At 47.1% G+C, this 15,426-nt stretch overlaps 1 protein-coding gene across 5 annotated transcripts in view; it reads right to left on the bottom strand.

Moving 5' to 3' along the window:
* DISP3 (dispatched RND transporter family member 3) overlaps nt 1–15,426 on the bottom strand; it is a 51,050-nt gene that overhangs the window by 15,149 nt on the left and 20,475 nt on the right. For all 5 annotated transcript variants that reach the window (XM_060684512.2, XM_060684507.2, XM_060684508.2 and 2 more), the window contains exons 4-10: nt 13,452–13,588; nt 11,469–11,603; nt 11,219–11,379; nt 7,944–8,083; nt 5,771–5,916; nt 3,348–3,509; nt 3,061–3,222 (exon numbers count right to left, since the gene is read on the bottom strand). In XM_060684512.2, the coding sequence (XP_060540495.2) occupies nt 3,061–3,222; nt 3,348–3,509; nt 5,771–5,916; nt 7,944–8,083; nt 11,219–11,379; nt 11,469–11,603; nt 13,452–13,588 (1,043 nt within the window). The remainder of the gene's footprint in view (nt 1–3,060; nt 3,223–3,347; nt 3,510–5,770; nt 5,917–7,943; nt 8,084–11,218; nt 11,380–11,468; nt 11,604–13,451; nt 13,589–15,426) is intronic.

Genomic DNA, 15,426 nt, shown 5'->3' with positions numbered 1-15,426 from the left:
CGCGGCGGAAGGTGCGCAGATACGGAATCCTCCGTATCTCTGGGGGGAGCTCATTCCAGACGGTAGGTGCCCCCATAGAGAAGGCTCTCCCCCTAGGGGTCGCCAGCCGACATTGTTTGGCTGACGGCACTCGGAGGAGTCCCTCTCTATGAGAGCGTACTGGCCAGTGGGAGGCTATTGGTGGTAGTAGGCGGTCCCGTAGATAACCAGGTCCTAAGCCATGGAGCGCTTTGAAGGTGGTAACCAAAACCTTGAAGCGCACCCGGAAGACCACCGGGAGCCAGTGCAGCTCGCGCAGGAGAGGTGTCACATGGGAGCGCCATGACGCTCCCATTACCACCCGCGCAGCCGCACTCTGCGCCAGTTGGAGCCTCCGGATGCTCCTCAAGGGGAGCCCCATGTAGAGAGCATTACAATAGGTGTAGGACCTCAAGTAGGAAGAACAATTGATCTGAGGGGTGGCAATTCCCAAAGCACGAGTCTAACCAATGAGAATGGACCCCAAAAGTCTGGAACGAGCTCCCCCCCGGAGATACGGAGGATCCCGGATCTGCGTACCTTCCGTCGCGCGCTCAAGACTTTCCTATTTCATCAAGCTGGCCTGACCTAAATCTTTCCCCTTTTTAAAATGGAAATTTTAAATTTGGTTTTAAATTATTGGGGTTTTAAATTTGTTCAGCCAAATTATTTAATTCGTTTTAGTTTATTTTAAATTTTGTATTTATATGTTTTATTCTATGGCTGTTCACCGCCCTGAGTCTTTCGGGAGTAGGGCAGTATACAAATTCAATAAAATAAAATAAATAAATAAAAGTTAAATAGCATTGTTTTTAGTTAGTCAAAAAAGAGGGCTGTGAAAATATCTACAGACCTCTCACATCCGGGACATAAATTGTTTCAACTTCTACCCTCAAAACGACGTGATAGAGCACTGCACACCAGAACAACTAGACACAAGGACATTTTTTTCCCGTGTGCCATCAACTCTGCTAAACAACTCATTCCCACAACACTGTCAAACTATTTACTATGACTGTATTACTATTATTCTTCTCATCCTTCCTGTTACCAATCTCCTCCCACTTATGGCCATAACCTTGTTGCTTGTATCTTTACAATTTATATTGTTTTATTTAGTTTCCTAGTATGATTTTGATTGCTTATTTAGTATCCTAGGACTATCACTAAGTGTTGACTCCTAAGGTTCATGATGAATGTATTTATGATGACTATATGTTCATGATTTATCACTTGTTGCTTGTATGCACAGTGAGAGCTTATGTACCGAAGACAAATTCCTTGTGTGTCCAATCTCACTTGGCCAATAAAATTCTATTCTATTCTATTCTATTCTATTCTATTCTATTCTATTCTATTCTATTCTATTCTATTCTATTCTATTCCATTCCATTCCATTCCATTCCATTCCATTCCATATTTTCCATTCCATTCCATTCCATATTTTCTATTCCATTCCATTCCATTCCATTCTATTCTTAGTATGATTTTGATTGCTTATTTAGCATCCTAGGACTATCACTAAGTGTTGACTCTTATGGTTCATGATGAATGTATTTATGATGACTATATGATCAAGATTTATCACTTGTTGCTTGTATGTACACTGAGAGCTTATGCACCGAAGACAAATTCCTTGTGTGTCCAATCACACTTGGCCAATAAAGAATTCTATTCCATTCTCGTTTAGGTTGGCCATTGGAATGCCTTTCTCTTCTAAGTCCTCAACGTAGAGTTATTGGGATAAATTGAAAAGAACCTGCCTGCCTGCCTGCCTGCTTGGTAAAATGAAATTCTCTTGTTCTTCTGGTACAGAAGAAGACTAATTAGATCTGGGAACACAACTTGCTCTCCGGTTATTGAATCACTGCCTGCCTCTTCTGGCCTGAAATTCATAATGTGATCAGCAGCTGTTCTCCTGGGTTTCCAACAGTAATTGATCCAACTCTATTTAGTTACGAGTGGGATCAAACCTGAGATCTTGTCCATGCTTGGTGAGCACAGGAAATACGAGAGACTCGTATTTCCTGTGAATCTTTTCATACTGATCCAGCTATCAGGGGGAATGTAGCTGTCCAGGGTCCTGACCGTCATAGGTAAACGGAATGGAGGCCTTCTAAAGCAGGACTGTCTTAACCTTGGCAACTTTAAGACTTGTGGACTTCAACGCCCAGAATTCTGGGAGTTGAAGCCCACAAGTCCCAAAGTTGCCAAGATTGGACACCCCTGTTTCTAAGGGGAAAGGAAGGGTTCTGTCCTAGAGCTAAAGATTTCCCTTGGATGAGAAGATTCCTCCTGCCTTCCAACGTTCCCAGAGATCAGTTTATCTTGAAGAAACATGGTTCAACCTGAACACAACATGGAGGTCATTGACACTCTCATGCCATGTCCTACCATGGCGACTCATGGTTGTGGCCCGCCAGTGGCCAGTGGAGCTGGAAGCAGATTCGGACAGTGAGGAGGTTGGGGAGGATCATGGGCCAGTCCTGGAGTCTGGGGAAGGCTCTGATGAGGGCTCTGCGTCGGAGGCAGAGAGGGGGCCAGGGCCGGATGCCAGTTATCAGCTGCCTTCGGAGTCAGACATCAGTGAGGCAGACGAACAGCTGGAGCCTGTTCCCAGTGTGTGCATGCACAGAGTTGCCAGATGAAGGGAACAGCTAAAGAACAAGGGTCGACTCAGGAGTAAAGCCACAGGTGGACGATGAATGACCCCTCCCAGAGGGAATAAAAGAGGAGTGAAAGGGGACGGGAGTTTGCAAGAGACAATTTAAATTAAATTAAATTAATAAATAAATTAGTTCGGCTGATTGGTTCGTGACTCTCCGAGACTCCTTGCCAAGTTTTGAAGATATCGGCCTGGCAGCTCTCCAAGCCAGATAAGGTCTGTGACTGTCAATTCTCCCTTGAAAGACTTTGCTGAAGGTGAATGAGAGGAATTCACAGTAACTTAATAAAAATGGATTTTTGTCAAGATAGGGACAAAAATGCTTTGTGGTTTGGGAAAGCCTAGGTCAGAACACTCATGGGCTCCGTCGAACTCACCTGAGCAGGTGACACAAGAGATGCCCTCAGCACTCAAGTTGTACTTGAGGTCCATCAACACCTGGATGTTGGTATCGGGCCTGAAGAGGAGAGGGGCGCGGCTAGCTGGGCGAAGGCGGCTGGCGAAGAAGATGGAAAGGATGAGGACCAAGACAAAGAGCCCTGAAATGAGAAACATGGGGCAGGCAGAGGCCCTGCATGAGATGATACTCAGGCTACTCTACTTATGGTAGGCCTCCATAAGCTTGTTTTTAAATCAAGGAAGTGCCTAGGTGCAGGCGACTTACCAACAATCACCCATTTGTTTTTGACTGCCGACCATAGTGCCCAGCACTGGAGGAGCTTCTGCAGGTGAGTGATTAGGTGTCCCGGGCTGTCATTGTTGGTAGTGAGGTGGTGGTTTTCGGGCAACACAGATACCAAGGGGACATCCCCCATCTCTAGAGCAACTGGCCAGAAAAAGAAAAGGGAAGGGCGTCTTGAAGGACATGATACAAACACCGGCCACAGACCAGATCAAAGCCCTCTAGATACCGAACTAAGCAAAGTTAGTCTGTCAGAGAATTCATGACGGGCAGAGACATGGTAACAAGGTCAGCCAACGAATAGGCATAGCAACTAAGTCAGCCAGTGAGGACTGTTTGGAAACTGAAACTGGAAGGAGCCTGGGCGTAGCCCTGTATTAACCCTCACACATAGGTGCTAGTCATTCCCGACTCTAGGGGGCGGTGCTCATCTCCCGTTCAAAGCCAAAGGGCCAGCGCTGTCCGAAGACGTCTCCGTGGTCATGTGGCCGGCATGACTAAATGCCAAAGACGCACGGAACACTGTTACCTTCCTACCAAAGGTGGTCCCTATTTTTCTACTTGCATTTTTTTTTAACATGCTTTTGAACTGCTAGGATGGCAGAAGCTGGGACAAGTCACGGGAGCTCACCCCATTATGCGGCACTAGGGATTCGAACCGCTGAACTGCCGACCTTTCGATCGACCAGCTCAGCGTCTCAGCCGCTGAGCCACCGCGTCCCCTTACACAGGTTATTACACAATAACTTAATTAACCTTCGCTTAAAACATGAGCTAGCAATGTGCGGTATCAGGTTTTGATGTCATCTCAAATAAATTGCACTCTCAAACAATTAATCTTTGCTGATATATTCCATTTATTGAATACGACAGATCTGGCCCCGACTTCGTCGTAGCCGATACTAACCCTCTGACCCCTTCCCTTTCCGTTCCCCAATTCTCATCTTCTCATTGGCCATCTTCCAAGTCAGTCTCCCCAGCTTCTGACCTCAACCCACAGGAATGCCCCCCCCTCCCATCCCATCTCCTAGGGGATATTATCTACAGAGAAAATAAGTAGGTGAAAAGTCAAGCCTCGTCTCCTCCTTTTTATGGCAGCATCCGAATGCTGACATGCGGTGGCAGCCAACAAAGCTAATACAATCCTTGGTTGTACAAACAGAGGCACAGAATCAGAATCATGCGAAGTGTTAGTATCACTTTAGAAATCCTTAGTAAGGCCACCCCTGGAATACCGCATCAAATTTTGGTCACCCCAGTACAAAAAAAGATGTTGAGACTTTGGGAAATGGGCAACTAAGATGATTAAGGGGCTGGAGATCAAACTACATGAAGAACGATTGCAGGAATTGGGTCTGGCTAGTCTAGAGAAAAGAAGGAGTAGGGGTGATATGACAGCAGTATTCCAGTTTTTGAGGCGCTGCTACAAAGAAGAGGGGGTCAATTTATTTTCTAAAGCACCAGAAGGCAAGGTAAGAAACGATGGATGGAAACTAATCAAGGAGAGAAGCAACCTGGAATTAAGGAGAAACTTCCTAACACTGAAGGACAATCAACCATTGGAACAGCTTGCCACCAGAAGTTGTAGGTTCTTCATCACTGGAGGTTTTTAAGAAGGGACCGGACAGCCACCTGTCTGAAATGGTAGAGGGTCTCCTGTTTGAGCAGGGGCAGGGGTGGGGCTGCTGGGGGTTCACAAGGGTTCGGGAGAACTTCTAGCTAAGATTCTGTGCAGTTCGGAGAACCCCCAAATCCCACTCCTGTCTGGCCCCGCCCACCCCTCTCTGCCCCACCCCTCCCAGGAGTCCCCACACTGGCCCATTTTGGATGCAGGTAATTGCAGGTTGCGTGCGTGGCCCTCCCGTTTCCGGCCACCAGAGGGCCTCCGGAGCCTGGGGAGGCCGTTTTCATCCTCCCGGAGGATCAAGAAAAGCCTCTGGAGCCCGGGGAGGGCAAAAATGTCCCTCCCCTTGCCGTGGTGCAGGAGGCTGGCTAGACCATGCCCACCATGGCCACGCCCACCCAGCAACCGGGCAGGTTGCTAAAAATTTTAAGCCCATCCCTGAGCAGGGGGTTGGACTAGAAGACCTCTAAGGTCCCTTCCCGCTCTATTCTAATCAATTCCTCCAGTATCTCTAGGAAGGAGACACAGATATCTGGCTTGGGGTCTAGGACTTTGACGAATGGGCCCCGGCTAAGGGACTGGGACGGAGGGGCAGTGGCCGATGTGCCGGGACGAAAGACTGGGGTGGGGGGAGAAAAGTTTGTGGCTAATAACGCAGAGGCGAAAACCTTAAGGTGAAACAGGCAAGACGAACAGACCGAGGAGAAAAGCCCAATTCCGCTGGCTTTGTGTATTGATGTGCGTGGGCAGCTGTGTTTGCGACCCACTATCCGTGACTTACCTGGCTCCTCCTCCACGTTCAGCAGGGGGATGTCGTCATCCAGGTAAGGCAGAGTGCCCAGGCCTGACCTGCCAGCCACTGCCAAGGAGATGAACAGGCCGTCCGAGCTCTGCAAAGTGCTTTCCTTTGTGCATTTTTTACTGCATCTGCAGACCAGGGAAGGGAACAATGCCAAATGAATCTCACAGCGCTTTCTATCCGGGTGAGACAGCTGTGCCCGGCTTTGTTGGCGGAGCGAAGGGGGCTGCAAAACAGCTACAATACCAGGCAAGGATCAGGTGCACCTGGTGTCTGAGCAATTACCGTCCCTAATGCATTGGGCAGGCGGACGGAAAGAGAAGGAGTTGCGGGGGGACTGTCTGGAGCCCCCTCCCAGGTAGCTGGGTTTCATTCACCAGATCGTTGAACACTGTGCTTGCCAAATTTAAGGACGTTACTCCAAATTCGGTAAACGTTGGGGTTTTTTTTTTTCTCTTTGGGTAACGACACGCAAACCCTTTTACAGGTAGTTCTCGACTTACGACAGTTCATTTAGTGACAATTCAAAGTTACGACGGCATGGGAAAAAGCGACACGCCCATTTTTCACAATTACAATCTTTGCAGCATCCCTGTGGTCCAATGGTGGGCTGCCCCCGGTTCGGTCCGGTTCGTGCGAACCGGTAGTAAAAACGGCGGGATGTTCCACCTACACACCCGGATGTCGTCATAGACGATCTGCGCACGCGCGATCCCATTGCGAACCGGTAGTAAAGGTGAGTAGAACCCACCCCTGCCGTGGTCACAGGATCGAAAATTCAGATGTTTGGCCACTGGTTCATATTTAGGACGGTTGCGGTATCCCGGGGTCATGTGATTTCCTTTTGCGTCCCTCTGACGAGCAGAGTCAATGGGGAAGCCCGATTCACTTAACAACTGTGTGACTCATTTAACAGCTGCAGTGATTCACTTAACAAATGGGACCGAAAAAGTCGTAAAATGGGAGCCAAACTCACTTAAGAAATTTCCCACTTAACATCAGAAATGTTGGGCTCGATTGCGGTCGTTAAGTCGAGGACTGCCTGTACCAATTTCAGACAACAGAAACGTTTAAATAAGGACTCTCTTGATACAGTAAATAGAGTTTTGGTTAAGGAAAACAAATTGGGAAGCACTGACTGCTTTTCCTTCCGCTTTTCCTCCTGGTTTTCATTCATTTTGAAGGAAGAATAGGCGAAAAGTGCCTTCTAAAAGAGAACAGCATCTGAGTACATTCTTTTGGGTGGACCCTGATAATCCAGCTAAATCGATTTCTTTTGCTCGAGAGGAACAGCTGCTCTTGCAGGCCTGCTTCACAAAGCGGATTTATTTTTATTTTTACCATATTTTTCGGAGTATAAGACGCTCCGGACTATAAGATGCACCTAACTTTTTGGGGGAGGAAAACAAGAAAAAAAAAATCTGCCTCTGCCTCCCAGCAATTTTCCTCCTTGCAGCAAACAGCAAACTGCCTGCTTTAGTTTCATTATTTTCAGCACAGCTTGATTAGCACAAGAAAAAAAAAATCTGCCTCTGCCTCAGTGATTTGCCTCCTTGCAGCAAACAGCAAACAGCCTGCTTTAGTTTTTCATTTTCAGCACAGCCTGATTAGCACAAGAAAAAAAAAATCTGCCTCTGCCTCCCAGCAATTTTCCTCCTTGCAGCAAACAGCAAACTGCCTGCTTTAGTTTCATTTTCATTTTTAGCACAGCCTGATTAGCACAAGAAAAAAAAATCTGCCTCTGCCTCCCAGCAATTTTCCTCCTTGCAGCAAACAGCAAACAGCCTGCTTTAGTTTCATTTTCAGCACATCCTGATTAGCACAAGAAAAAAAAATCTGCCTCCCAGCAATTTGCCTCCACGCAGCAATAGGCAATGGCAATCTCTGCAGCCTGAAACAGCTGAGGGTCGGGAGACCATTCTAACCAACAATCAGCTGCTTGTGCTAATCAGGCTGTGCTGAAGCTGAAATGGGCTGTTTGCTGCAAGGTGGTAAATTGCTGGGAGGCAGAGGACAAAGGGTGGGGGCCTGTTGGCAAGTGGGGCTACATTTGGTGTATAAGACGCACCCAAATTTTCACCGTCTTTTAGGGGGGGAAAGTGCATCTTATACTCCGAAAAATTCAGTAATTTAAAATAGATTCAATTGACCTTACCTGGCCTGACAGGTGTTTTCCAGCGAGGACCAGTAGAGAGACCAAATCCCCAGAGCAGCTGGCATAGTGAAAAGGACCCCAACCCAGCAACAGGAGACAATCAAGGACATGAAGAGGCCAAAGTCATGGACAGCTGGGATCTAGGAAAGAGACAGGGGAGAAGGCAGGAGACTGTCAGGTTTCGATGTCATCTCAAATAAATTGCACTCCCAAACAATTAATCTTTGCTGAAATATTCCATTTATTGAGTACGACAGATCTGGCCCCGACTTCGTCGTAGCCGATACTAACCCTCTGACCCCCAAACCCTTCCCTTTCCGTTCCCCAATTCTCATCTTCTCATTGGCCATCTTCCAAGTCAGTCTCCCCAGCTTCTGACCTCAAGCCACAGGAATGCCCCCCCTCCCATCCCATCTCCTAGGGGATATTATCTACAGAGAAAATAAGTAGGTGAAAAGTCAAGCCTCGTCTCTTCCTTTTTATGGCAGCATCAGAATGCTGACAGAGACAGGTTACCATCTCCTGGCGATCCAAGAACAACAACAACAAAAAATACACTACTTTTTAAAAAATCAGCATGGGTTTTTTTGCATAAAAGAGGACAAAATTGTTGGCTTGACAATTAGATAGGACAATAGAAGGAAGAGAGTCATGATGTCACTTTAAAACAGAAAAGACCTGGTTTGGATGACGACAGAACTCAGAAAGGACGTAGAAGAGGTGGAAATAATGACAAATATGTGGGCAGATCACAACCCGGTAAAAGTAATATGGAAAGGACAACGGAGAAGGAAAAGATGGACGATGAATAAGGAAATATTAAAAGATAAGGAATACGTACAGATGATGGAAAAAGAAATGAATATATTTTTCAAGATGAATACAAAAGAGCAAACCTCACTTCAAAATCTATGGGACACGGCAAAAGCGTACATAAGAGGCCTGACAATTGCATATACGGTGAAGAAAAATAAAGACAAACAACAAACACAAGACAACCTGTTAAAAGAACTTAAAAAAGAATATGAATTTGATCTACAGAAGGAACCCCCAAATAAAACGATCCAAGGAAAAAATAAATTTGACAAAACGTAAAATTAATTTGATCACACAAACTGAAATAGCAAGGAAAATTAAATCAGCAAAACAAAATCATTTTGAACGTTGCAAATAAAACAGGACGTTGGTTGGCTTCTAAATTGAAAAAAAAGAAAAAGAGAAAAGAATAATACACCAATTACAAGATGAGACAGGAGAGATACATTATAGAAAAGCTTGGTGACTTTAAGATTCTCAATTCTCAATTGAAGCCCACCCATCTTAAAGTTGCCAAGTTTGGGAAACACAGCTTTAAGAGAAAGAGTTCAATCTAAGAATTGTTCTTCTAACTGCTGTGAAGAAGCTTGCGAGCCTTTATAATGACTTTAAAATAGGTGGACTTCAACTCCCAGAATTCCCTAACCAGCTGTCAGGGTTCCAAGTAATACTCCCATAGCAAACGTAACTCAGAGGCAGGTAGATTCCTCAAAGAATAGTTTTATTTGGATATATCATATTGGCACAGGCTGGTGAAAACCGACTCTGAATGTCTCCACCGTTTTCACCTAATTAAAAAGTTTTCTCCCTTCCCCAAACAATCAGTCACATGGTCCAATCAAGGTGTCGCCCGGTTGCCTGGTAACTTCACTCCTCCTCTCTCCAGCCATCTGTGGAAGTGTCCTTGGTTCCCAGGAGAAAGTATTTTGTTTTGGCTACAAACCCCAACTATCTCTATTCCAGTGGTGGGTTCCTCCCGGTTCGGCCCGGTTCGGCCAAGCCAGTAGCGGTGACAATATGACGTCACTGAACTGGTTCTCTTTGTTCGGGAGCTGGGCCCTCTCGCCCCCCCGCCCCCCGTTATTCTTACCTTTTATTTGGCCCCGCCCCCAATCTATTGCTGCCTCCCGAGTACCAGCTGATCGGCTAGAAGGAAAAAAACTGTTTAAACTCTTGCCGCGGGGCTTCAAAGGGCCCCTCTACAGCTGATCAGTGTTAAAAGGCAGTGTGGTGGTAGAAAACAAAAAACAAATGCTCGAACAACAAATGAGTAGACTGGAGCTTCCAAAAACAAATAAGTAGACCGGAGCCTCCAAAAACAAATGAGTAGACCGGAGCCTCCAAAAATAAATAAGTAGACCGGAGCCTCCAAAAACAAATGAGTAGACCGGAGCCTCCAAAAATAAATAAGTAGACCGGAGCCTCCAAAAACAAATGAGTAGACCAGTGCCTCCAAAAATAAATGGGTAGACCAGTACACCTCTGCAAGCAGTTAAAAGCCTGGTAGACCAGTACCTCTGCTAAATCCTAAAGAATTGTCACATGACCATCAAGCCATGCCCACAAAATAAGCCACGCCCACAGAACTGGTAGTAAAAAAAATTAGAACCCACCCCTGGTCAGAACCTGCTGAAACCCACCTCTGCAGTGTGGCCTCAACACTGAAGCCTCAAAATGGCCTCGGACAGGTCAGCTTCAGGTTTGACACCCGCCCTGCTGGCAGGGGAATTCTGGGAATGGAAGTCCACCCATCTTAAAGTCACCAAGCTTGGGAAACACTGCTTTAAGAGAAAGAGGTACATCTAGAATTGTACTAACTGCTGTGAAGAAGCTTGGAAGCCTTTAGAAGACAGCAGTGAGCGACAGTGTTCTGCCCCAGCTCCGGATTCCCGAGAATATTGATACACACCAACGGTCCTTATCAAATTTATTAAGTAGCAAGAATAAACCAGAGTCTGGCAAAGGTTGGCAACCAGCCCAGAAAACAAGATACAATAAGACTTTTCCAAAAGTGCTCTGATGATAATTACAAGTTGTTTCCAGCAAGAAATTTACTAACAGCGTTTGTAGCCTTAAATAGGCTAAGGGAGTGGCCAATTATCCTCAAGCCTTACTCTCGAGGAGACCTCCTCCTCCTGAGTAGCCACTCCTGCCTTTTGGCAGCCCTGCTTGCTCGAGCATTGAGGAGAGGCTCCTCCACTTCACTCTCTCCACTTGAAGGAGCCTCTGGAGGTTCTGAAGGCCCTGGCTGAGTCTCTGTCTCTGGCACCACATCCTCTTCAGCCTCCTTGCTGTCCAACGCGAGCACCGGCTGTGCCGGCTGCTGGCGCGACACCACACCAGCCTCCTCGTCGTCGGGATCAGCCATGATCCGCGCAGGCTGCTGGCGGCCCACAACAGACAGTGGAAAGCTGGCTTAAGGCGTGTGTGACTGATACGGGTGGGGAAGCTTGGCTCACCTGGGAAAAAATGTTGGCGGCGTACGCCGCAGCCGTGGTTAAGGAGGTGAAGAAGGTGGCTTTGCCAGCTGTCTGGATGGTGTAGATCATCCTGAGGTTGAGATCTTTCAGATGAGTGGCCTGCCGATAGGTGTTGATGAAGACGAAGACGTCGTCCACCCCTGAGAAATGACACAGGGAGGGAGACGGTTAGGAGGCAAAGTTTTGGGGGAGGGAGAACAGCTCCTGACCCGATTGGATCGTCTCTTACCGATGCCCACGATGACAAAGGCCGCCACTCCGTTCAGGATTCCCAGGTACTGGATTCCGAAGACAATGTGGTACAGAAAGAGGGCCACCAGGCAGCTGATTCCGATGCTAGCAATGCCAAAAAAGGACAGGAAGACTGCAGGAAGAGAGAAGAGAACAGAATAACAGAGTGGGAAGGGACCTTGTAGGTCATCTAGTCCAACCCTCTGCCCAAGCAGGAGACCTTACACCATTTCTGATAGATGGCAGTCCGGTCTCTTCTTGAAAGCTTCCAGTGATGAAGCTCCCACAACTTCCGGAGGGAACTTCTGTTCCATGGGTTGATCGTTCCCACTGTCAGGAAATTCCTCCTTATTTCCAGGTTGAATCTCTCCTTGTTCAGTTTCCATCCATTATTCCTTGTCTGGCCTTCGGGTGCCTTGGAGAATAGCTTGACCTCCCTCCTCTCCGTGGCAGCCCCTCCAATATTGGAAGACTGCTATCCTGTCTCCCCTGGTCCTTCTCTTCACTAAACTAGCCAGGCCCAATTCCTGCAAACGTTCTTCCTATGTTTTAGCCTCTAGTCCCCTAATCATCTTAATAGAATAGAATAGAATAGAATAGAATAGAATAGAATAGAATAGAATAGAATAGAATAGAATAGAATAGAATAGAATAGAATTGAGTAGGGTACGGTAGGGTAGGGTAGGGTAGGGTAGGGTAGGGTAGGGTAGGGTAATGTAAGGTAGGGTAGGGTAGGGTAGAGTAGAGTAGGGTAGAGTAGAGTAGAGTAGCGTAGTGTAGCGTAGCATGGGAGTTGGAAGGGACCTTGGAGGTCTTCTAGTCCAACCCCCTGCTTAGGCACCTCCACCACTTCAGACAAATGGTTATCCAACCTCTTCTTTAAAACTGTCTAGTGTTAGAGTATTCACAACTTCTGGAGGCAAGTTGTTCCACTGATGAATTGTTCTCACTGTCAGGAAATTTCTCCTTAGTTCTAAGTTGCTTCTCTCCTTCAGTAGTTTACACCCATTGCTTCTTGTCCTGCCCTTAGGTGCTTTGGAGAATAGCTTGACTCCCTCTCCTTTGGGGCAGCCCCTGAGATATTGGAAGACTGCTCTCATGTCTCCCCTAGTCCTTCTTTTCATTAAACTAGACATACCCAGTTCCTGCAACCGTTCTTCGTATGTTTTAGCTTCCAGTCCTCTAATCATCCTTATTGCTCTTCTCTGCGCTCTTTCTAGTCTCCAGATCTTTTTTACATCGTGGCAACCAAAACTGAAAGCAGGATTGCGAGTGTGGCCTTACCAAGGCCTTATAAAGCGGTATTAACACTTTCAGGTGATCTTCTCTGCACTCTTTCCAGAGTCTCAGCATCTTTTTTTTTTATAATGTGGTGACAAAAACTGGATGCAATATTCTAGGTGTGGTTCTTACTAAGGCATTATAAAGTGATTTGATTGGGTCCCCGTAATCCGTCCAAGTGGAGATAAAAAAGAACATGATGTCAGACCTGGAAGCATTTGAGATTTCAGGCCCGCCACATTTTTCTACTGTGGGAAAATGGGAGGGGGGATTGCATAATGTATAGGTGATATGTAGTCAAAATAACATTCCTTTCTCAGAGAGTCAAGGACGCCTTGCCCTGGCACTTGGAGTCAGATGATTGGGAGGTATCTCCAGTTTGGACAGTAGATGATTGGACTATGTGGGGACTGGGCAGGGACTTGAACTTTCACTTGGGTGGCGAAAACCTGGAAACTTTCAGATTTGGATTTTCCCAGATGTGCCAATATGACATCAATAAAAAAGGAACTCGGAGTCTTCTTTCGTTGGGTGTGTTATTTGGAACCCTGACACGTGATCTTTCTTCCAGGCCTCAATCCAAACCAGGGTCCCTACTGCTGGGGGTTCACAGCTCCCCCCAAGAACTCAAAGGATGGAAATCCCTCCGGTCTCAGGTGCGAGGAGGTCCCGGGAGCAGAGCAGTGGCCGTTCTCCTTACCTGAACACGACGCCAGGAGGTAGACCAGCACCGCAATGCAGGAGCTGCTGATGAAGGCCAGCAGCATGTCATTCTTGAAAATCTTCCTCACTTCATAATCAAACAGGTCCGTTCCGCCGTACAGAACCTCCACTTTGCTGCAGAAAAAAAGCCCGGGAGGTCAGTTGGCCTGACACGTTTAACTTGGTTAAACTGAAATACCCAGTAGTCCCAGATTTACAACATTTCGTTTAAGTCACTAAACAAAACTTTTGTTCAAAGTTACAACAGGTCTGATGTCCCTTTTTCACACTTATGACCGTTGCAGCCTCCCCCCCCATGGTGATTTACATTCGGGTGCTGGGCAACCGACTCGTATTTATGACGGTCCCGGGGGGCATATGTTCCCAGGGGTGAAATGCTCCCGGTTCGGACCGGATCGCCCGATCCGGTAGTGATGGAGGCGGGTGGTTCGGAGAACTGGCAGCAAAAATCCCTGCGGCCACCGCCCCCCATGCCCACAATCATCAGAGGCTTTTTTTTTAATTTTTAAAAGCATTTTTTCTACAACCTCTTTGGCCGAAAAAATGCTTTTAAAAGCATTTGCAGATCAGGCAAGTCAGCTGGGATCGTCAGAGGCTTTAAAAAAAAAAAAGAAAGCCTCTGACGATCAGGGAAGTCAGCTGGGATCGTCAGAGGCTTTTAAAAGCATTTTTTTTACAACCTCTTCAGCCGAAGAGGTTGTAGAAAAAATGGTTTTAAAAGTAAAAAAAAAAAAAAGTTGGCCACGCCCACTCAGTCATATTACCCACCCCCAACAAGCCACGCCCACAGAACTGGTAGTAACCAATTTTACATTTCACCACTGTGTGTTCAGACAAGCAAAATCCTTGCGGGAGCCAGATTCGTTTAACGACCGTGCTACTTATTTAACAACGGCAAGGGATTCACTTCACAAACGCGGCAAGAACAGTCGTCAAACGGGACGAAACTCACTCGACAAATTTCTCCCTTTGCGACATACATTCCGGGCTCAGTTGTGGTCGTAAATCGAGGAGTACCTGTAATCGCTAGGTTGCATAATAGACTGAACGCTCCGTAGCCAAACCCTACATCTGCCATCTCCCCCTAGAAATACCCCAAACCAGCTGGACGGGGTGAACATAATGGGGGAATGGGCGGGTTTTACAATCCGGAGGGCCCTGAATTTGCGGAGGAAGCTGTGATTTGTGTAATAAACCACGGAGGGCTAAATAAAGAACAACACGCTAAGCCATAGATCACAGCTCCCAAACCACGGGAGTTACATCGTTCCCCGAAAAAGCGAAGTATGGCACTGCACACGGTGCAAGAGAGCACGTTCCCCCCCCACTTCCATCCGCCATGCAAGCCCTCGGCTGCCGATCTCCAGGGAATCCTAAACTCTGATTATTTGAAAGAAGAAAAGAAAAGGGGGGATAATCGTTCGGTATCTTTAGGAAGTGCAGCAGCCTGTGTCCAAAGCTGCATGAAATAGCCCAGCTCTTTAGGAGGGGGAAGAGAGAGGGGTCTGGGAAAGTTAATTAAATGAGGGAAGCAATTAAGCCCTCGCAGCAGGGGAGATGGGCTGGGGAAGGGGGTTCCTGCGCTGACTCCTGGAGGTCTCTTTCTCTCTCTCCTTCTCTGCTTCCATGGCTCCTTTGAGCCAAGAGCATCAAGCAGAGACACACAGAGAGAGAGACGGAGTGAAACAGAGAGAGACAGAGAGAGACAGGGAGAGAGAGAGAGGGAGACAGAGAGAGAGAGAGACGGAGTGAAACAGAGAGAGACAGAGAGAGACAGGGAGAAAGAGAGGGAGACAGACAGAGAGAGACGGAGTGAAACAGAGAGAGACAGAGAGAGACAGGGAGAGAGAGAGAGGGAGACAGAGAGAGAGAGAGGGAGAGAGACAGACAGAGACAGACAGAGACAGGGAGAGAGAGAGACGGGGAGAGAGAGAGAGTGAGACAGACAGAGA

The sequence above is a fragment of the Pantherophis guttatus genome, chromosome 15 (genome assembly GCF_059756535.1).
Source record: "Pantherophis guttatus breed Tessera chromosome 15, ASM5975653v1, whole genome shotgun sequence".
NCBI lineage: Eukaryota > Metazoa > Chordata > Lepidosauria > Squamata > Colubridae > Pantherophis > Pantherophis guttatus.
This window is presented reverse-complemented; position numbering and strand designations above follow the sequence as displayed.